At 33.6% G+C, this 15,444-nt stretch overlaps 1 protein-coding gene and 1 non-coding gene across 2 annotated transcripts; one reads left to right on the top strand and one right to left on the bottom strand.

The window, feature by feature from the left end:
- Positions 1-5,592: 5,592 nt before the first annotated feature.
- TRNAA-AGC (transfer RNA alanine (anticodon AGC)) lies at positions 5,593-5,665 on the top strand. The gene has a single exon. It is a non-coding gene; the product is annotated as a tRNA-Ala (tRNA).
- A 6,972-nt stretch (positions 5,666-12,637) lies between these two features.
- LOC112420081 (uncharacterized) lies at positions 12,638-15,327 on the bottom strand. Its single transcript, XM_024778704.1, has 3 exons — positions 15,321-15,327; positions 13,247-13,322; positions 12,638-13,091 (listed from the first exon to the last, which is right to left on the bottom strand). Exons 1-3 carry the CDS (start codon positions 15,325-15,327, stop codon positions 12,638-12,640), a joined length of 537 nt encoding a protein of 178 aa, XP_024634472.1.
- Between the last annotated feature and the right edge of the window lie 117 nt (positions 15,328-15,444).

A 15,444-nucleotide genomic window follows, 5' to 3' on the forward strand; every position in this document is an offset into this window, starting at 1 on the left:
CTCACATGAGATTTTTATTCTTTATCTTCATTTTTCTCTTTCAATTGTTTTTGACCAATAAGAAGAGAGAAAATTAAGGTTGTCACCAAAGTTGTTTGGATGTACAAATATCACTGCTTATATGGATAAGGCAATCTAGTGAAAAATGCATGTCATTTGTTAAATGCAAATTATATCTGGATGGATCTATCTACAGTGCACACAGTTTCGACCAACAAAGGCTGAATCACGTACTGATACTATTATCCGGAAAAGGAAGGGAGGAAAAGGCTGCATAAATATTTGGCTAAATTACACTTTCTCTTTGTTTAATTTCAGATAACAATTTTGTTTTGTCTTTCCTTTTTTTTATTTCAATTTTGCCCTTTTGACTTGATTACGCATAGTTTTAAAACTCGACTCGATCATCGACTCGGCATAGGTACTGGGTCATTGAATCGATGGTCGAACCATCGGGTCATTGGTTGAACCGCGTGACTGAATCGGATCAAACCGGATGACTCGGTAAAATAACCAGGTGTTTAGATTAAATTTGTATAGGTATTTAATGAGATTAAATCGGATTGAACCAGTGACTCGGTCACGCCAAAAACTAAAATAATAACACATAGAATAAAAAATAATATCCAACAAATAAAATTTCATAAACTAATTATTATGAGCTTTAAATAAAATATTTGAGCTTAATAAATTATATATGAGCTCATGTTTTTAACAAAGGTTATATACATTTACATGTGAGGTTTTATCAGAAGAAAAAAAAATAGAAAGGTAATTGCTTTGCTTTATGGTAAATAGTCCGAAAATATGAAATGATGTTTACCTAAATATATGTTATTATAATTATGTTGAAAGAATATTAAACACCAATTGGTGTTTTCTACAATTGGTGTTGCAGTGGTTTGGAGCGTTTTCTACAATTGGAGGGTCACAAGTTCAACTTCCATTGAGGCAATTTTTTGCAGCAGCAGAATTCAATTAAAATTTGTTATTGCTTCAGATCGGTCCGGTTCAAATAGAACCGTCAGGTCACCGGGTTTTACAGGTTTAGGCCGAGTTGCACCAGTTCTTATCGAGCCAGTTGCATGAACGATCCAAAACATAGACCGGATCGGTCAAAGGTCCGGTTCACAGTCCAACCGCTCGAACCGTCCGGTCCAAGTTTTAAAACTATGTGATTACTTATGAATTTTTAAGTTTTATATTTTTACGACTTTTCAATCTTTAAATCTAATGTCTTTATCTGTGTTTGCATAAGAAATCATGAATTTGAAATTTGAAAAATCATATGAAAATAAATCAGAAAGACAAAATTATGAAAAAAATAAAAATAAAAAATCAAACTATTATCGAAAATTAAGTTAAGAGACTAAAAATATAATTCTACCTAAATATTTCAGCATATTTGTTATTCGTTATCTAATAGTTCAACTAATGTGAGTTGTAAACATATTCGCTATCCATTAATTTATCATTGTACGCTACAATGGATCAAACATTGCCTAAATATGTTTTTTTTTTCTTTCTAAATAAATAACCATGCATTAAGTAAAGAAAATATCGGTTGGTAGCTCCATTTACATTGATATGTAAGGGCTAAAGTTTGAGTCATGAATTTTTCACTTCTCCACACATATAGTATGAGTTCAGCCACTCAATTATTTGACTATTAAAAAGGTTTATATCGGATAAAAGATGACTTAAACATATGCTTATAAGTGGAGGACAATCCTCCTTCAAAAAAAAAAATTGGGGGACAATCGTTTTTTTTTAACAGGCTAAAAGATATTAAATTACCACAAACACTGAGTTATAAGCAACACAAGTTGTGTCGGTCTAAAACTCAACAAGTGTAATCTGAACAACTGCAAAGAGAACCAACAAGATAACAATATAAATGACCACTCCCAAGTATAAGAGGAGATTAAACTACAAAGAATGAAAGTCAAAAACGAAATTATTAGTATTTTTTTTCCTTCAACCACCAATAAGAAAGCACTTTTACTTTGTCAACAAGAGATTGCAAATATTCATCCATCTGTCGAAAGAATTTAAAAAATTTCCTTCCAAATTATTCAATCAGTAGATAACCAAATATGATGTAAAGATGAATACAACTTTTCAAAAAAGAACGTAGATGATCGAGCTAAATTAGGTGGTCAAACAAACACCACAAACCGACTGAAACCATGCCAAACCAATTTGCTAACAATGGCCAGATACTATCATACTACCAAAGAAAACACAGCCCAAAAATAGATGATCAACATTTTCAATGCTTCTACGAACACTCACACACAATTAAGAATTAACCAGAATATTGCCTCTATGAATCAAATTATCTTTTGTAAGAATTCGATTATGGAACAAATCTCCTTGGTTTTGTGAAATTGCATTAAACTCAAACACATTTTTTTTTAAGAAACTAAATTATTGATAGTGTAAATCCGTAAGTGCACGGTTTACCGATGTAGTAATAAAGAGTATCGTTCTGACAGTGAGTTATGAATTCAATTAACGTTTAACAATGATTAGAAGAGAGTTCAAAAGTTGAAGTTGGGATTTTGTTTTAAGAAAATTACTATAATAATAAAAGCACCTTGGGATTATTGGTTCGTCATGGCGACAAATCCTTCACAAACCAAACCCTAAACCTAGAACCTTATGTTGGACCTATTTTCTAAAGACAAGTTTCTCTTTAGCCTATCACATCTCCTTTCGGTCTCAGTGAGTGTGTTTCGTTAGCAACCACGCCTATTTCATGGTTGATTGCCATTGAAACCTTGAAGCTCGAAACTTTATTGTCTCAAGGTTTTGCTAGACTATTTTCATGTTTCGCAATCCTTGTCTAATTTCACTTGTTCCAATATCAAAACTTCATATTTCGATCCTTTGCTTGATATTTGTGATGAATCAATAACAACTATTAACCTTCATCTTTCGATCCTTCAATTAATACTTGTTATTGATTATAAAAACGGTGAATTAGATTAGAAAATAGATTTACATAAAATTAGGGTTTGAGGCTTGGTTTGATAGGGATTAGGTCGTTAGACTCATCCAACAATCCCAAGACAAAGAAGTTTACTCACACATGTTCATTGTAGACAAGAAGAAGAAGAAGAAGAAGAAGAAGAAGAAGAAGAAGAAGAAGAAGAAGAAGAAGAAGAAGAAGAACATAAAAGTAAACAACAATAAAATAAAGGTGATCTTTTATTCAATGAAATAATTGTCACCTAGAATTCCCAAGAACAAAAGATGATTCAATATAAAGATCAAACCAGCGGCTACGATGAAACTTTGAGAACATAAACTGAGACACTCTCAAGGGACTAGGTACTCAAGTACTACAATAGCCTTTACACGTGGCCTCAAGGAACCAAAGTTCATGTCTCCTCAGTCTCACCCTCAAGACGTGGACATTAATGGCTTAATGACAAACGATCAACGCTTTGACGAGGGAATCTTTCCATCTCTCAGCAACATAGATGAATACATGTATGCCGAACACACCTTACACAAATCTGGGGACTTATCCTATCTTGAATGACGAGCACATACAAGGGTTTGGTGAGCATAGCCATATGCATAACACCATTAACCCTGATTTCGACATAATCATCAATATGATAGGTCTTGAGGTAGGTTCGCTTCCTCCAACGAAACAATTCGCTCTTGGTAGAACTTGTGAGGTTGAGAACAATCTAGTTCCAACCGAGCATCCCCAAGATCCTGACGGGCACATTCTTGTGAACGACATCGTTAACCCTAACGTCAACATAATCGCTGATGTGATAGATTATGAGGTATTCTCATATCATCCACTTATCTAGTCCACTCATAGTAGAACTTATGAAGTATCTCATTGCAAACAATCATTGTTCTATCGTGGGTATACCAAAGAAGCTTCAACACTAAAGCGGGCTCATCCCTCGCATTATTCACTTTACCAAGATATGCGGCAAAATCTTCACAAGGCATCCGCGATCAGTTCCCTCGCTCGATCTTAAGTCATCACTCTTCGCCAAGAGCAACGACTTAGGGGACTACTGTTCTAGACCAATCAAAGACCTAGGGCCCAATTTCTTAGGCTCAATAATAAGTCAAGCCCAATATAGTATTTGGCAGTTTACTCGCAACACATACCTTCTCCGCGAGGGGGGTACACGAAGCAACTAAGACCAGTTCAAACGAACTGCAATGTTTCTTTCCCACGTTCCCGCGAATCTCTCACTGGCGGTTACACTTCCCACGATTTTGTAACCACGGGACACACGTGTACCATACAACGGCTCTACATACACCCACCTCTATATAAAGGGGACTCCTCGCAATCCCCGAGGTAGAATCTCTCTCAGCTATTAATCCTTATTTCTGACCTCTATTGACTTGAGCGTCGAAGTGTCTGCAAGTACACACACCCCCGTCAATCCAATACTCAAGTTGACGCATTTCCACCACCAGCAACCGCCACATTAAAGAGCACCGACATTCACCTTCTGATCAGGTACGTTTAATATATATATATATATATATATATATATATATATATATATATGGGAGCTGCTAATTTACATTACACCCACCCCAAAACACTAAGGTGTAAGTTATTGATTCAATGGAAAAACAACGTTTTTATCATTAGATTAATAATTATCGCACCATAGTTCGTTTAATTTAATGGAGAAATTTATTGATTCAATGGTTAAAACTAATTTATTCATGATACAAGGATTCTTTAAAGAAAATGATGCAATAATTGTCCCACTTATGCACCATAATTGGTCTTGATTTTGATAGACCCCATATGCTTGTTATTTTATTGATTCTAAAACATATGTTTATGCGATGCTTGTTATTTTCTTGATTCTAAAATATATGTTTAAGAGATTGAAGTCTAAACTGGTTCCTATCAAGAAAAATAAAGTATAAACTGAATAAAAAAGTATTATGGTTTCATTTTCCACAAAAATAATATATATTTTGACAAAATTATTTTATGAATATGACAAAATTATACTAGAATGGTATTATCTATCATTATAGAACAATAAATTACCACATGATTTTTCAACAACGAATGCTTTTCTTTTACAAAAGCTATAATTCTTGTATAAAAGCTAAAGTGAACGTATTCATTTAGCTTATGTTTGCCATCACGATGAGTATGTGAAAATTACGTTGACCTACCATAATTTTCTAAAAGCTACATAATGTATTTTTTGTAAAATTATATTGGGTCACTGTGATTATGCGTATCGATATAGTCTTATATAAGTACAAGTATTTAGATAAAAAATTTAGGCACACATATAAATAAAAAAAGTAAAAGATAAATAAAGTAATCACATCAATTAATATTACTTTAATCCTTTTCTTTATAATTTTTTTTAATTTTATGTGTGTACCTAACATGTAATATTTAATGTTGTGTATAATCATGTATTTCTCCTGCATATCCACCTTTGTACCTTTTTTTTCAAATTTGAGAAGATTTTATTCATACAATTGTGCCATACAATTATTTTTATATGGTTTGTGTTCAGTTTTGTGTATAACCATGATTATATCCATTGAGTTTGATATGCAAATGGGGATGTAGCTCAGATGGTAGAGCGCTCGCTTAGCATGCGAGAGGTACGGGGATCGATACCCCGCATCTCCAATTTTTTTTATTTTTTATTTTTTATCAATTTTAATTTTGAATCGCATCAGATTGTGTTTGTATTGTAATGATCTGGGCACTGGGCTAGCTCTAAGTAGCCAAGTTTGCGTTGCCACACTAACTTTTACTCTGCTACGTGCACTTCTAATAGACCCACCACATTTAAGTTATCTTCTATGTTAATAACCCAACATGTTTATGTGTCACATTTTTCCTCTACCAAGGCAACACATTTTTCCTTATTAACTACATCTACTATTGTTATTATATAGAATCTTTATATAGAATTCTTTTTGTCTTCCACCGATTAATAATTACAAGCTAGATGCTCATTTGTTTTGGAATTTTTGTTCTTGTTCACTTTATCTTTCAATTAATTTGTGTTTGTTTATATCTTTGCCGATCAAAATTGTTATTCGTTTGAAAATGGGGGCAGGAAATTATCATTAATGAAAGAAATACTAATGGAATGGATCAAAAGGACTTGCATTTAGATTTTATTGATTTTGAGAAGGCATATGTTAGAGTGTTTAGAGAAATTTTGTGGAAAGTCCTATAAAATAAAGATGTTAGAAATGTCTATATTTAAGTTATCAAGGATATATATAAGTCGATGTTTCGACTTATGTGAGGACACGTGATGGAGACACTGACGATTCCCCATAAAAATAGGATTTGTAGCAAGGTTCAACAGTAAGCCCTTATCTTTTCACTTTAGTTTTGAATGTGTTTACGAAACACATTCTAGAACGGACACCCAGATGCATGTTTTTTGTGTATGATATTCTCCTACTTGAAAATTCGAGGGAGGAATTAAATAGGAAGTTGAAGACGTCATACTACAAGTTACAAAGTTTAAATATATCGGGTCTATGGTACAAAATGATTGAGAAATTGATGGAGATATAAATCATAAGATTCAAACTGAATGGTTGAAATGAATGAATGTCTCAGGTGTTTTATGTGATTCGAAAGTATCGCTCAAGTTGAACGATAATTTTTATAAGGTAACAGTAAGACCAGCGATGTTGTACGAGACAAAGTGTTGGAAGGTAAAGAACAAGAATGAAAATAAATTAAGTGTGGAAGAGATGAGGATGTTGCATTGGATGTGTAGTAAGATAATACAAGATGAGAGAGAGAGAGAGAGAGAGAGAGAGAGAGTTAGGGTAGAACCTACAATAGAAAAGATGGTAGAAACTAGACTTAGGTGGTTTGGGTATGTAGAGAGAAGACATGTGAATTATGTAGTAAGAAGAGTACATCAGATGTAGGTGAGTCAAATCACTAGAGGTATGAGAAGACCTAGAAAAACTATAAGAGAAACTATTAAGAAAGATCTATAGATAAATGAGTTGAAGAAAGACATGATTTTTTATAGAACATTATGGTATCGTTTGATTCATGTACCCAAACTTAATGAGATAAAGCTTGATTGTTGTTGAAAGAAATATTAATGATCATTTAACAATTATCTGCCTTAATTGACTAGATTTATGTCTATTAAGATTACAACGTTAAACCCCTACCAATAACACGTAATGATTTTTTTTTGGAGTAAATTACACTTCCCTCTCCTTAAAGATGTTTGAATTACATTTCTCTCCCCTCTTATGTTAAAATATACACTCCCCTCCCCTCTTATTCAAAACATATTAGAAAACTTTTCACTCCTCTCCCCTAAGAGAAGCTTGAATTACATTCCCCTCCCCTAAGAGAAGCTTGAATTACATTCCCCTCCTCTCTTATGTTAAAATCTACACTTTACTCCTTCAATAATTTTTTTTATTTCTAATAATCTAGCAAAAAAATAATAATCTAACACACTTCGAAAACAAATAGTATTGCGGGTCTATTTTAATATAACCAAAATTTGAATACATATTTTTTCGCTATTTTTTTCACAATTTCATTAACATATAGTTTTAAACCCTATTATAAAATATGAAACAATTCAAAATAAAATTTAAATATGTTAAAAATTACTAAAGATAATAAAATATGGTTATTTAAAAGTTAATTTTATACTTTAAATTATAAAATTGATAGCAAAATATTTAAATTTAATTATCATTGACATTTAAACTATAAATAAATGAATTTACTCTTCTAAGAAAATAGCATCTAATTAGGTACATAATTTTATTTTACTTTTGATAAACATTAAATGCAAAAAGTGTGTGGGAAAAAATTAGGTTAAATATAGCGAGACGAGTTAACATTTATATATAAGAGAAATAGCGAGACGGGTTAATGGTTATTTCTTTCCAAACAAATAGCATCTTATTAGAAACATAATCTTTCTAATACAGCTTGTCTGGTCAAGCAATATCATACCCTAATTTTAACCTAATATTTTCCCTCCGTCATCCAAACATTAAATTCTTCTTAGTGTTTTTCCTAATAATCACTCTAGGTTCAAATCTTAAATTTTCCTCCCACAACAGTTGTAGTCTGCCTTAGTATGTACTCCCTCCGTTTCAAAATATAAGCAAAATTCTTTTTTTAGGTTCATTCATTTAATGATGTATGTGGTTTATAATAAAACCACATACATCATTAATTATAAACCACATACATCATTAAATGAATGAACCTAAAAAATGAATTTTGTTTATATTTTAAAACGGAAAGAGTATCTAAGACATATATGAAATATGACATTTAATAGCTTCTGCACTCATTTCCGTTTCCAAGCTGCCTATTACAAGTTTCTATATTGCATTGCTCCCACTTAATTTGAATTTGAAAGGCCACATATCAACTTTCAAAGACCATCGGCCAATGAATGACACACTAGCCGCCTAATAGTTAGTATCCTTGAAAAAGCAATTAGTGAACCATTTAACTTATCACTACAACAACTATGATTGATTACAATTTTTCAGATTTCAATTTTATCTCTGCACGCATCTTTCCTCCTTTTTCTATACCTAATATATCAAGAGCAATGCTAAGAGCAGTCGCTTGAACTAATTTTTTATGTTCCTAGTTAGATGCTATTTTTTTGCAATCTTTTATTTATAAATGTTAATCCATCTTGCTACACTTAATCTAATTTTTCCATTCACACTTTTGCATTTAATGTTTATCTAAAGTAAAATAAAATTATGTTTCTAATTAGATGCTATTTTTTTTGGAAAGGAATAATCGTTAACCCGTCTCGTAATATCTCTTACTTATAAATGTTAATCCGTCTCGCTATACTTAATCTAATTTTTCCCTCCACACTTTTTTTTAACAAGTCCAATTGAGATTATTAACAAAAGGTGTTGGTCCCTAGCACAAGGAGTGCTAAAGGAAACAAAACAAGGTTACAAAAGAGTTCTGATCAAAACCACAAAAGACAGCAAGAAAAAAATATAAATCAACCAATCCCGAAACAAGCAAGGAGACGCTGCCACCACATATGGTAACCAAATGGAAAACACACATTTTTTGCTTTCAACAATTTGAGAGATGTAATCTTAACCTTCTCAAGTAATTGCTCTGTTGTTCTTGCTGTGTTGGCAAACAATCTTTGGTTTCTTTCATTTCAAAGAACCCAAATACCACAAAGCCTTATAAAATTAAGAAAGGACATTCTTGCAGTATAACCACCTGAAGAATAAACAAACTGATAATAATGATCTGAAACCTGTTGAGGATCCACAGAAAACAGACCAATCCAAGTCTTAATTTGCTGCCAAAGATCACCCAAAATAGGACAATGAATGATCAAGTGATCTATTGTTTCATTTTGGCCACATCTTGTAACAAATAATTGGGAATCATTAGAAATAACACCCTGTCGCACCAAGTTATCCTTTGTTGGACATCTATTGAGGAGAAGACACCACACGCAAATAAAAACTTTCAAAGGAGCACTCCTATGCCAAGGAGAATCCGAAACGACGTCGTGGTTGTGAATCTCCTGTCGCGTGAGCATTTGATACACACCACGATTGGTGTACCCATCACTAATGTTGGGCCGCCAAAGCCAAACATCTAATTCAGTATCCTGCAAAGAAATGTTAGTAAGCAAATTCCTGATCTCCACCACCAACTCCTCCTTCCAAGCTAACAAACGACGCCTCCACCTCCAAGCCTCCCCATATTCGCCCAAATCTAAGTATTTAAACTATTACCTAAACCATATTCATCCAAACCTAAGTATTTAAACCATTACCTAAACCTCCAAGCCTCCCCATATTCACCCAAACCCCGTCCCCACCTAGCAATCCGACCAAAAAATAGTATTCAAACCATTACCAAAACGTTTTGTTATACTTTCTTCGAACCAACTACTACCCTCCACACCTATTCCATTTTGAATTTTAGCTCTCTCCCTCCACCAAGCTAAACCTATCGTGCCACCCTCCCTCAACCTACCTCTCTGCTCCCCATACCGAGAGGACAAAACCTTAAACCACAGACCCTCCATGTCCATTAAACACCTCCAACACCATTTACCAAGAAGAGCAATATTAAACTCATGTAAACTTCTTACCCCCAATCCACCAACCCCCTTTCTCATGCAAATAGTATTCCAGTCTACCCAAGCAATTTTTCTATGATCCTCACCCCCACCCAAAAAAAAAATTAATTAAAATAGATTCAATGGAGGAGATTATACCTGCGGGAGCTTTGAAAAAAGAAAGAGCGTAGACATACAATGAAGATAGGACAGACTTAAGGAGAATCAAGCGGGCACCGTAAGACAAATTTCGACTTTTCCATTCCGGCAGTCTAGATTTTAAGTGCTATAATACTGGTTCCCAAAAAATCAAGCGTTTAGCATCTCCACCAATGGGCAGCCCCAAGTAAATAAAGGGAATTTTACCAATTTTACAAGACAAAATAGAGGCGGCTTCATGTAACCAAGATTCAGCAATATTAATACCAACAAACATGCTCTTGTGGTGGTTTACTTTCAAACCAGACATATTCTAAAAAATAACCAAAATTGCCCTCAAAGCGCGAACATTCGCCCAACTCTTGACACCTAGCAGAAGTGTGTCATCTGTGAATTGCAAGTGGGAGAGCACAGTGGGGGTGTGCGTTCCTATAGAGTAACTAGTAAACAGATTGAAATTTACCGCTGAAGTCATTAAAACATTCAAACCTTCAGCTGCTAAAAGGAAAAGAAAAGGCGAGAGTGGGTCGCCTTGACGTAATCCCCTTTGCATTTGAAACTAATCAGTATAGGGCTGCCATTTACCAGAACCGAAGCAGTTTTTGTACTAACACATTCCTTCATCCACTTCCGCCACAAAGCTGGAAACGCCATTTTCCCTATAACATCGTCAAGATAACCCCAATCAACTGAATCAAACGCTTTTTGGAAATCTACTTTAAACAAAAGCAAGTCTTTTTTCAACTTGTGAGCCTCATCTACCAACCGCAGGTATAATCTCCTCCATTGAATCTCTTTTAATTAATTTTTTTTGGGGTGGAGGTGAGGATCATAGAAAAATTTCTTGGCTAGACTGGAATACTATTTGCATGAGAAAGGGGGTTGGTGGATTGGGGGTAAGGAGTTTACATGAGTTTAATATTGCTCTTCTTGGTAAATGTTAACCTGTCTCACTATATCTCTTACTTATAAATGTTAACCCGTCTCGCTATACTTAACCTAATTTTTCCCTCCACACTTTTGCATTTAATGTTTATCTAAAGTAAAATAAAATTTTGTTCCTAATTAGATGTTATTTTTTTTTGGAAAGGAATAACCGTTAACCCGTCTCGCTATATCTCTTACTTATAAATGTTAACTCGTCTCGTTATACTTAACCTAATTTTAACCTAATTTTTCCCTCCACACTTTTACATTTAATATTTATCTAAAATAAAATAAAATTATGTTCCTAATTAGATGTTATTTTTTTAGAAAGGAATAACCGTTAATCCGTCTCGCTATATCTCTTATTTATAAATGTTAACACATCTCGTTATACTTAACCTAAGTAAGAGATTATATTAATTATACTTAACCTAACTATTTTATTATTACTTATTTCCATCATATATTACCTTCGATATGACCCTTGTTAGAGGTGAAAATAAGTCTGACTGCTCGCCAGGGTTCTATGGCCAACCTACTTAAAGTCTGACTTGACATAAGACATAAGTCGTTTAGGCTTGGCTCTGACCACTGCATTTTTTTTTATTTTCTTTTGCTTTTTCTTTTTATCCCTAAAGTTATCATCGTATTTTGTCAAATCGGTGAACCTACCGAGTTACGACATGGATTAATTGAGTTATGAAGAGGTTATTGTTGTTTCTTTTATCTGTGCAATGAATACTTGAAAATTCAAACTTTGCTAGTGACATACATGTGAAAGTAAAAATACGAAACCGATTAATTCATCTTTGAACTTTGAATATGCTTTGGACGGAGCAATATGTTTGGTGAAAGGTATTAATTGGTGTACTACTTTGTTTTATACCCAAGTCAAATTTACTTTTTTTTTTTGTTGACAATCAAATTTACTCTCCTAGCATCCGGTAAAATTCCACGAACATAATAATAATAATAATATAATAATAATAGGATTTTTTTTAAGTGGCTAAAATAGAATATATTACCAAAATAAAGAGTTCTTCCTAGCACAAGATGTACCATGGAAGAACAAAAGAGTCATTACAATAATTACAAGATAAAAACGAAAACACCAAAGAACTAACAGAGAGAAACAAACTAATTAGTGCTCAACAAAGTTAATGGACTAAGCCACCACCCATGAAAATTTAATAAAAGAGAGGCTAATTTTGCCTTCAACCACTCATAGGAAAGTGCATGGAGCACTCTTTTGCCTTGAAATAGAATTATATGTAATCAAAATTTATTTGTAAAAAAAAAGTAATCAAAATTGATGTAAATGCATTCATAAAATCTATTTAAATTCAGCTCCTGAAATAAGATCTATTAATTTTTTTTGGTTACAAAGCTAATAATAACAGAAAAGAAAAAGAGAAGGGTAAAATAGAAAATTAAGCTCTTAGGAAGCAGGTTCCCATAGCATCAATTTTAAGCTTGCGGATCAGATCAAGAGGAGGGGCCTCGTGCTCCAAGAGAGCTGCATTTGACGAGGCTCCAAGCTTGGCTAAAAAATCTGCGCAATGGTTTCCTTCTCTAAGAGTGTGAAAGATACGGAAGTTATGGGAAGCTATTATATCCTTGATATCTTGGATTATCACCGCATAGACATGGTATTTAGAAACGTCTCCTGAAAAGAGATTTACTGAAAGCTGAGAGTCTGAGAAGCAGACTAACTCCTCAATTCCCATGTTCAATGCCAGGCGAAGTCCTTCAAGGATTGCGGTGAGCTCAGCTTGAAGAATGCAGGTTGAGGCTTGAATAAATCCGAAAAACCCCTTTAGAAATAGCCATGCACTGTTGCGGATTAAACCTCCATAACTGGCACGAATTGGAGTGCCAAGACAGCTGCCATCGACATTGAGGATGTGGCAATTATAATTTATGTTATTCCATGAAATTCAGCGATCGGAACCAGCAGCAATGACAGCGGACTGAAAACTCTTTTTGATTGTTTCGGCTGAGTTATGGATGCTGATGTTCAAACGCGTGAGAGACCATACCTCGTTATTGAAGCACAAGTTGTTGCGGTGCAGCCAAATCCACCAAAGAGAAGCCAGAAAGATGATTGAACGGTTGCTGTCAACGTTGTTTTTTATCCAATCTTTTGCGCAGTTAATAGAGAAGGAATGTGAGTCCGAGAAATTAAGCTTCTGCCAGATAAGTTTCGAGAATATGAAAGACTCTACTACAATGTCAATCAGATTATTAATAGAGATTAGTTGTCGATAAATAATCCATATGTGGTCTTGTATAGACGATGAGTTTTTTGTCATTATTGTAAACAAATATTTATCTTTTTTCAGATTTATTGAATAAATGATATATATATATATATATATATATATATATATATATATAAATCATATACATCAAATATTAATCATTTTAAAAAATGAATAATTATTTAAAATAGTGATCAGATGAAGTAGTTATAAAAAAAAAATATAGTCTATTTTGGTTTGCGAGGTTAATAAAATATTTTTCTCTAAAAATGAAAGAGTTATGGTCGTTTTTTCGGTTCTAGTTCTAGTAATTCTTTTCAAAAAGTTGGTTAATAAAAATATTATTATATTATTCTTAAAAATATTATTATATTAGAAAAGGTTACAATCGTGAAATTTAATATTTGCTAGAAACTTTGACATGCATGTACGGACGACCTGTTTTAGTCCTCAAAGGTTAATATACAATGTTTCTTAAAAAAATGGTCTATGTTCACACACACTGGTAAACAAATTGACCAAATTCAGTTAGTGATGACAAAAGACTGAAACAGAGAATTATGTGAAAAACAGAACTAGTTGATGCTCGATAGCTAGTTATTGTTAATTGTTAAATTGCATTTAAGTTTAAGGTACTCATTTTCATGAGCAAGTGGCAAGGACAGTTTTTACTTGCATAAATTATAAATATAAAAAATAAATGATAAATGGAAGTAAATAGGTGTAATAATCCAAGCTAATCCGTTTGTTAAAAAGAAAAATCCAAACTAATCCAAAAAATTGTTTTTTTATGTTTGGGTTTAAACTCGAATACGGATGGTTCATTTATTGATTAACATGTGTAAATCAGGGATACAAGACCTGTTTTATAGAGATTTAAGACCACTTTTACACAAAAATAGGTCAGAAATCTCTAATAACAAGTCTTGTATCGCTGATTTACACTAGTGATTTTATGTCATCAAAATCGATCTCTTGAGAATCATAATCAAACCATTATATTTTATCGTTATTTTTTATAGGACAAATGTAATGTGGATGCGACAATCATCAAGGAACAAAGTTGTTATGGCATAGGAATGAGTAGCATAGGGGATGGATGCGAGTTCATAGCAGAAAAAATGACAAGGTTTTAAGGATTACCACAACCTCATAAACTGAAACTTGAGGCTCAAAGGAGGTGATGATTTGATTTGATATTAAACTTGATTGTAAATAAGGGGAGGAAATTCTCTCTCATGTGTAATCGAGACCCTCCATCAAATAGGTGAGACGATATGTTGTATTATTAAAAAGGGAGAGAGAGTGTAATTAAAGGTGGATGATGGGCCACAGCAGAAAACAGGAGAGATCTCCATCGGAGAGGATCCACTCCCTATTTGTTAACATCTCTAATAAATTTAGTACCAATTCTGAATTTGGAGCTGACTTAAATATTTTAAAACTTCACTTAATTTACAATATCGGAAGTTGAGTTTTATCATGAGAGATTTAAACAATGATGTTCACTTCTCAGTAAAGTTGCCATTGTCGAATGTTAGTTCCCAAATTCATAACATACATGTCACCTATTATTCAGAATAAGGGTGAGAATGGGTTGGGCCGAACCGAGCTTTGCTTAAATAGGTCAGACCTAGTTCAAGAAACTAAAGCTTAAGTCTGATATGTTTGTTAAGAGTCTCACATCGGTTAGGAGTTGGCCTGACAATTTGTTTATAAGTGGGGGCAATCCTCACCTCACAAGCCGGTTTTGTGGGGTTGTGTTAGGCCCAACCACGATTTCTAATATGGTATCAGAGCCTCTTCACGATTCTTTGGGCCACCTGTTATCAGGTTTCCGTTATTGGGTCACCTGCCATTTATGTTCACGCTTCAGATGTGCAATCCTGAGCGTGAGAGGTGTGTTAAGAGTCCCACATCGGTTAGGAGCTGGTCTGACAATTTGACAATCCTCACCTCACAAGCCGGTTTTATGG

The sequence above is a fragment of the Medicago truncatula genome, chromosome 3, assembly GCF_003473485.1.
Source record: "Medicago truncatula cultivar Jemalong A17 chromosome 3, MtrunA17r5.0-ANR, whole genome shotgun sequence".
NCBI classification, from domain to species: Eukaryota; Viridiplantae; Streptophyta; class Magnoliopsida; order Fabales; family Fabaceae; genus Medicago; species Medicago truncatula.

Excerpts from the sequence above, each read along its gene's own strand:
- LOC112420081 (XM_024778704.1), bottom strand. Across the intron at positions 13,092-13,246 it reads ACTTGTGCTTCAATAACGAG|CTGTCTTGGCACTCCAATTC; the intron begins GTATGGTCTCTC and ends TGTCGATGGCAG.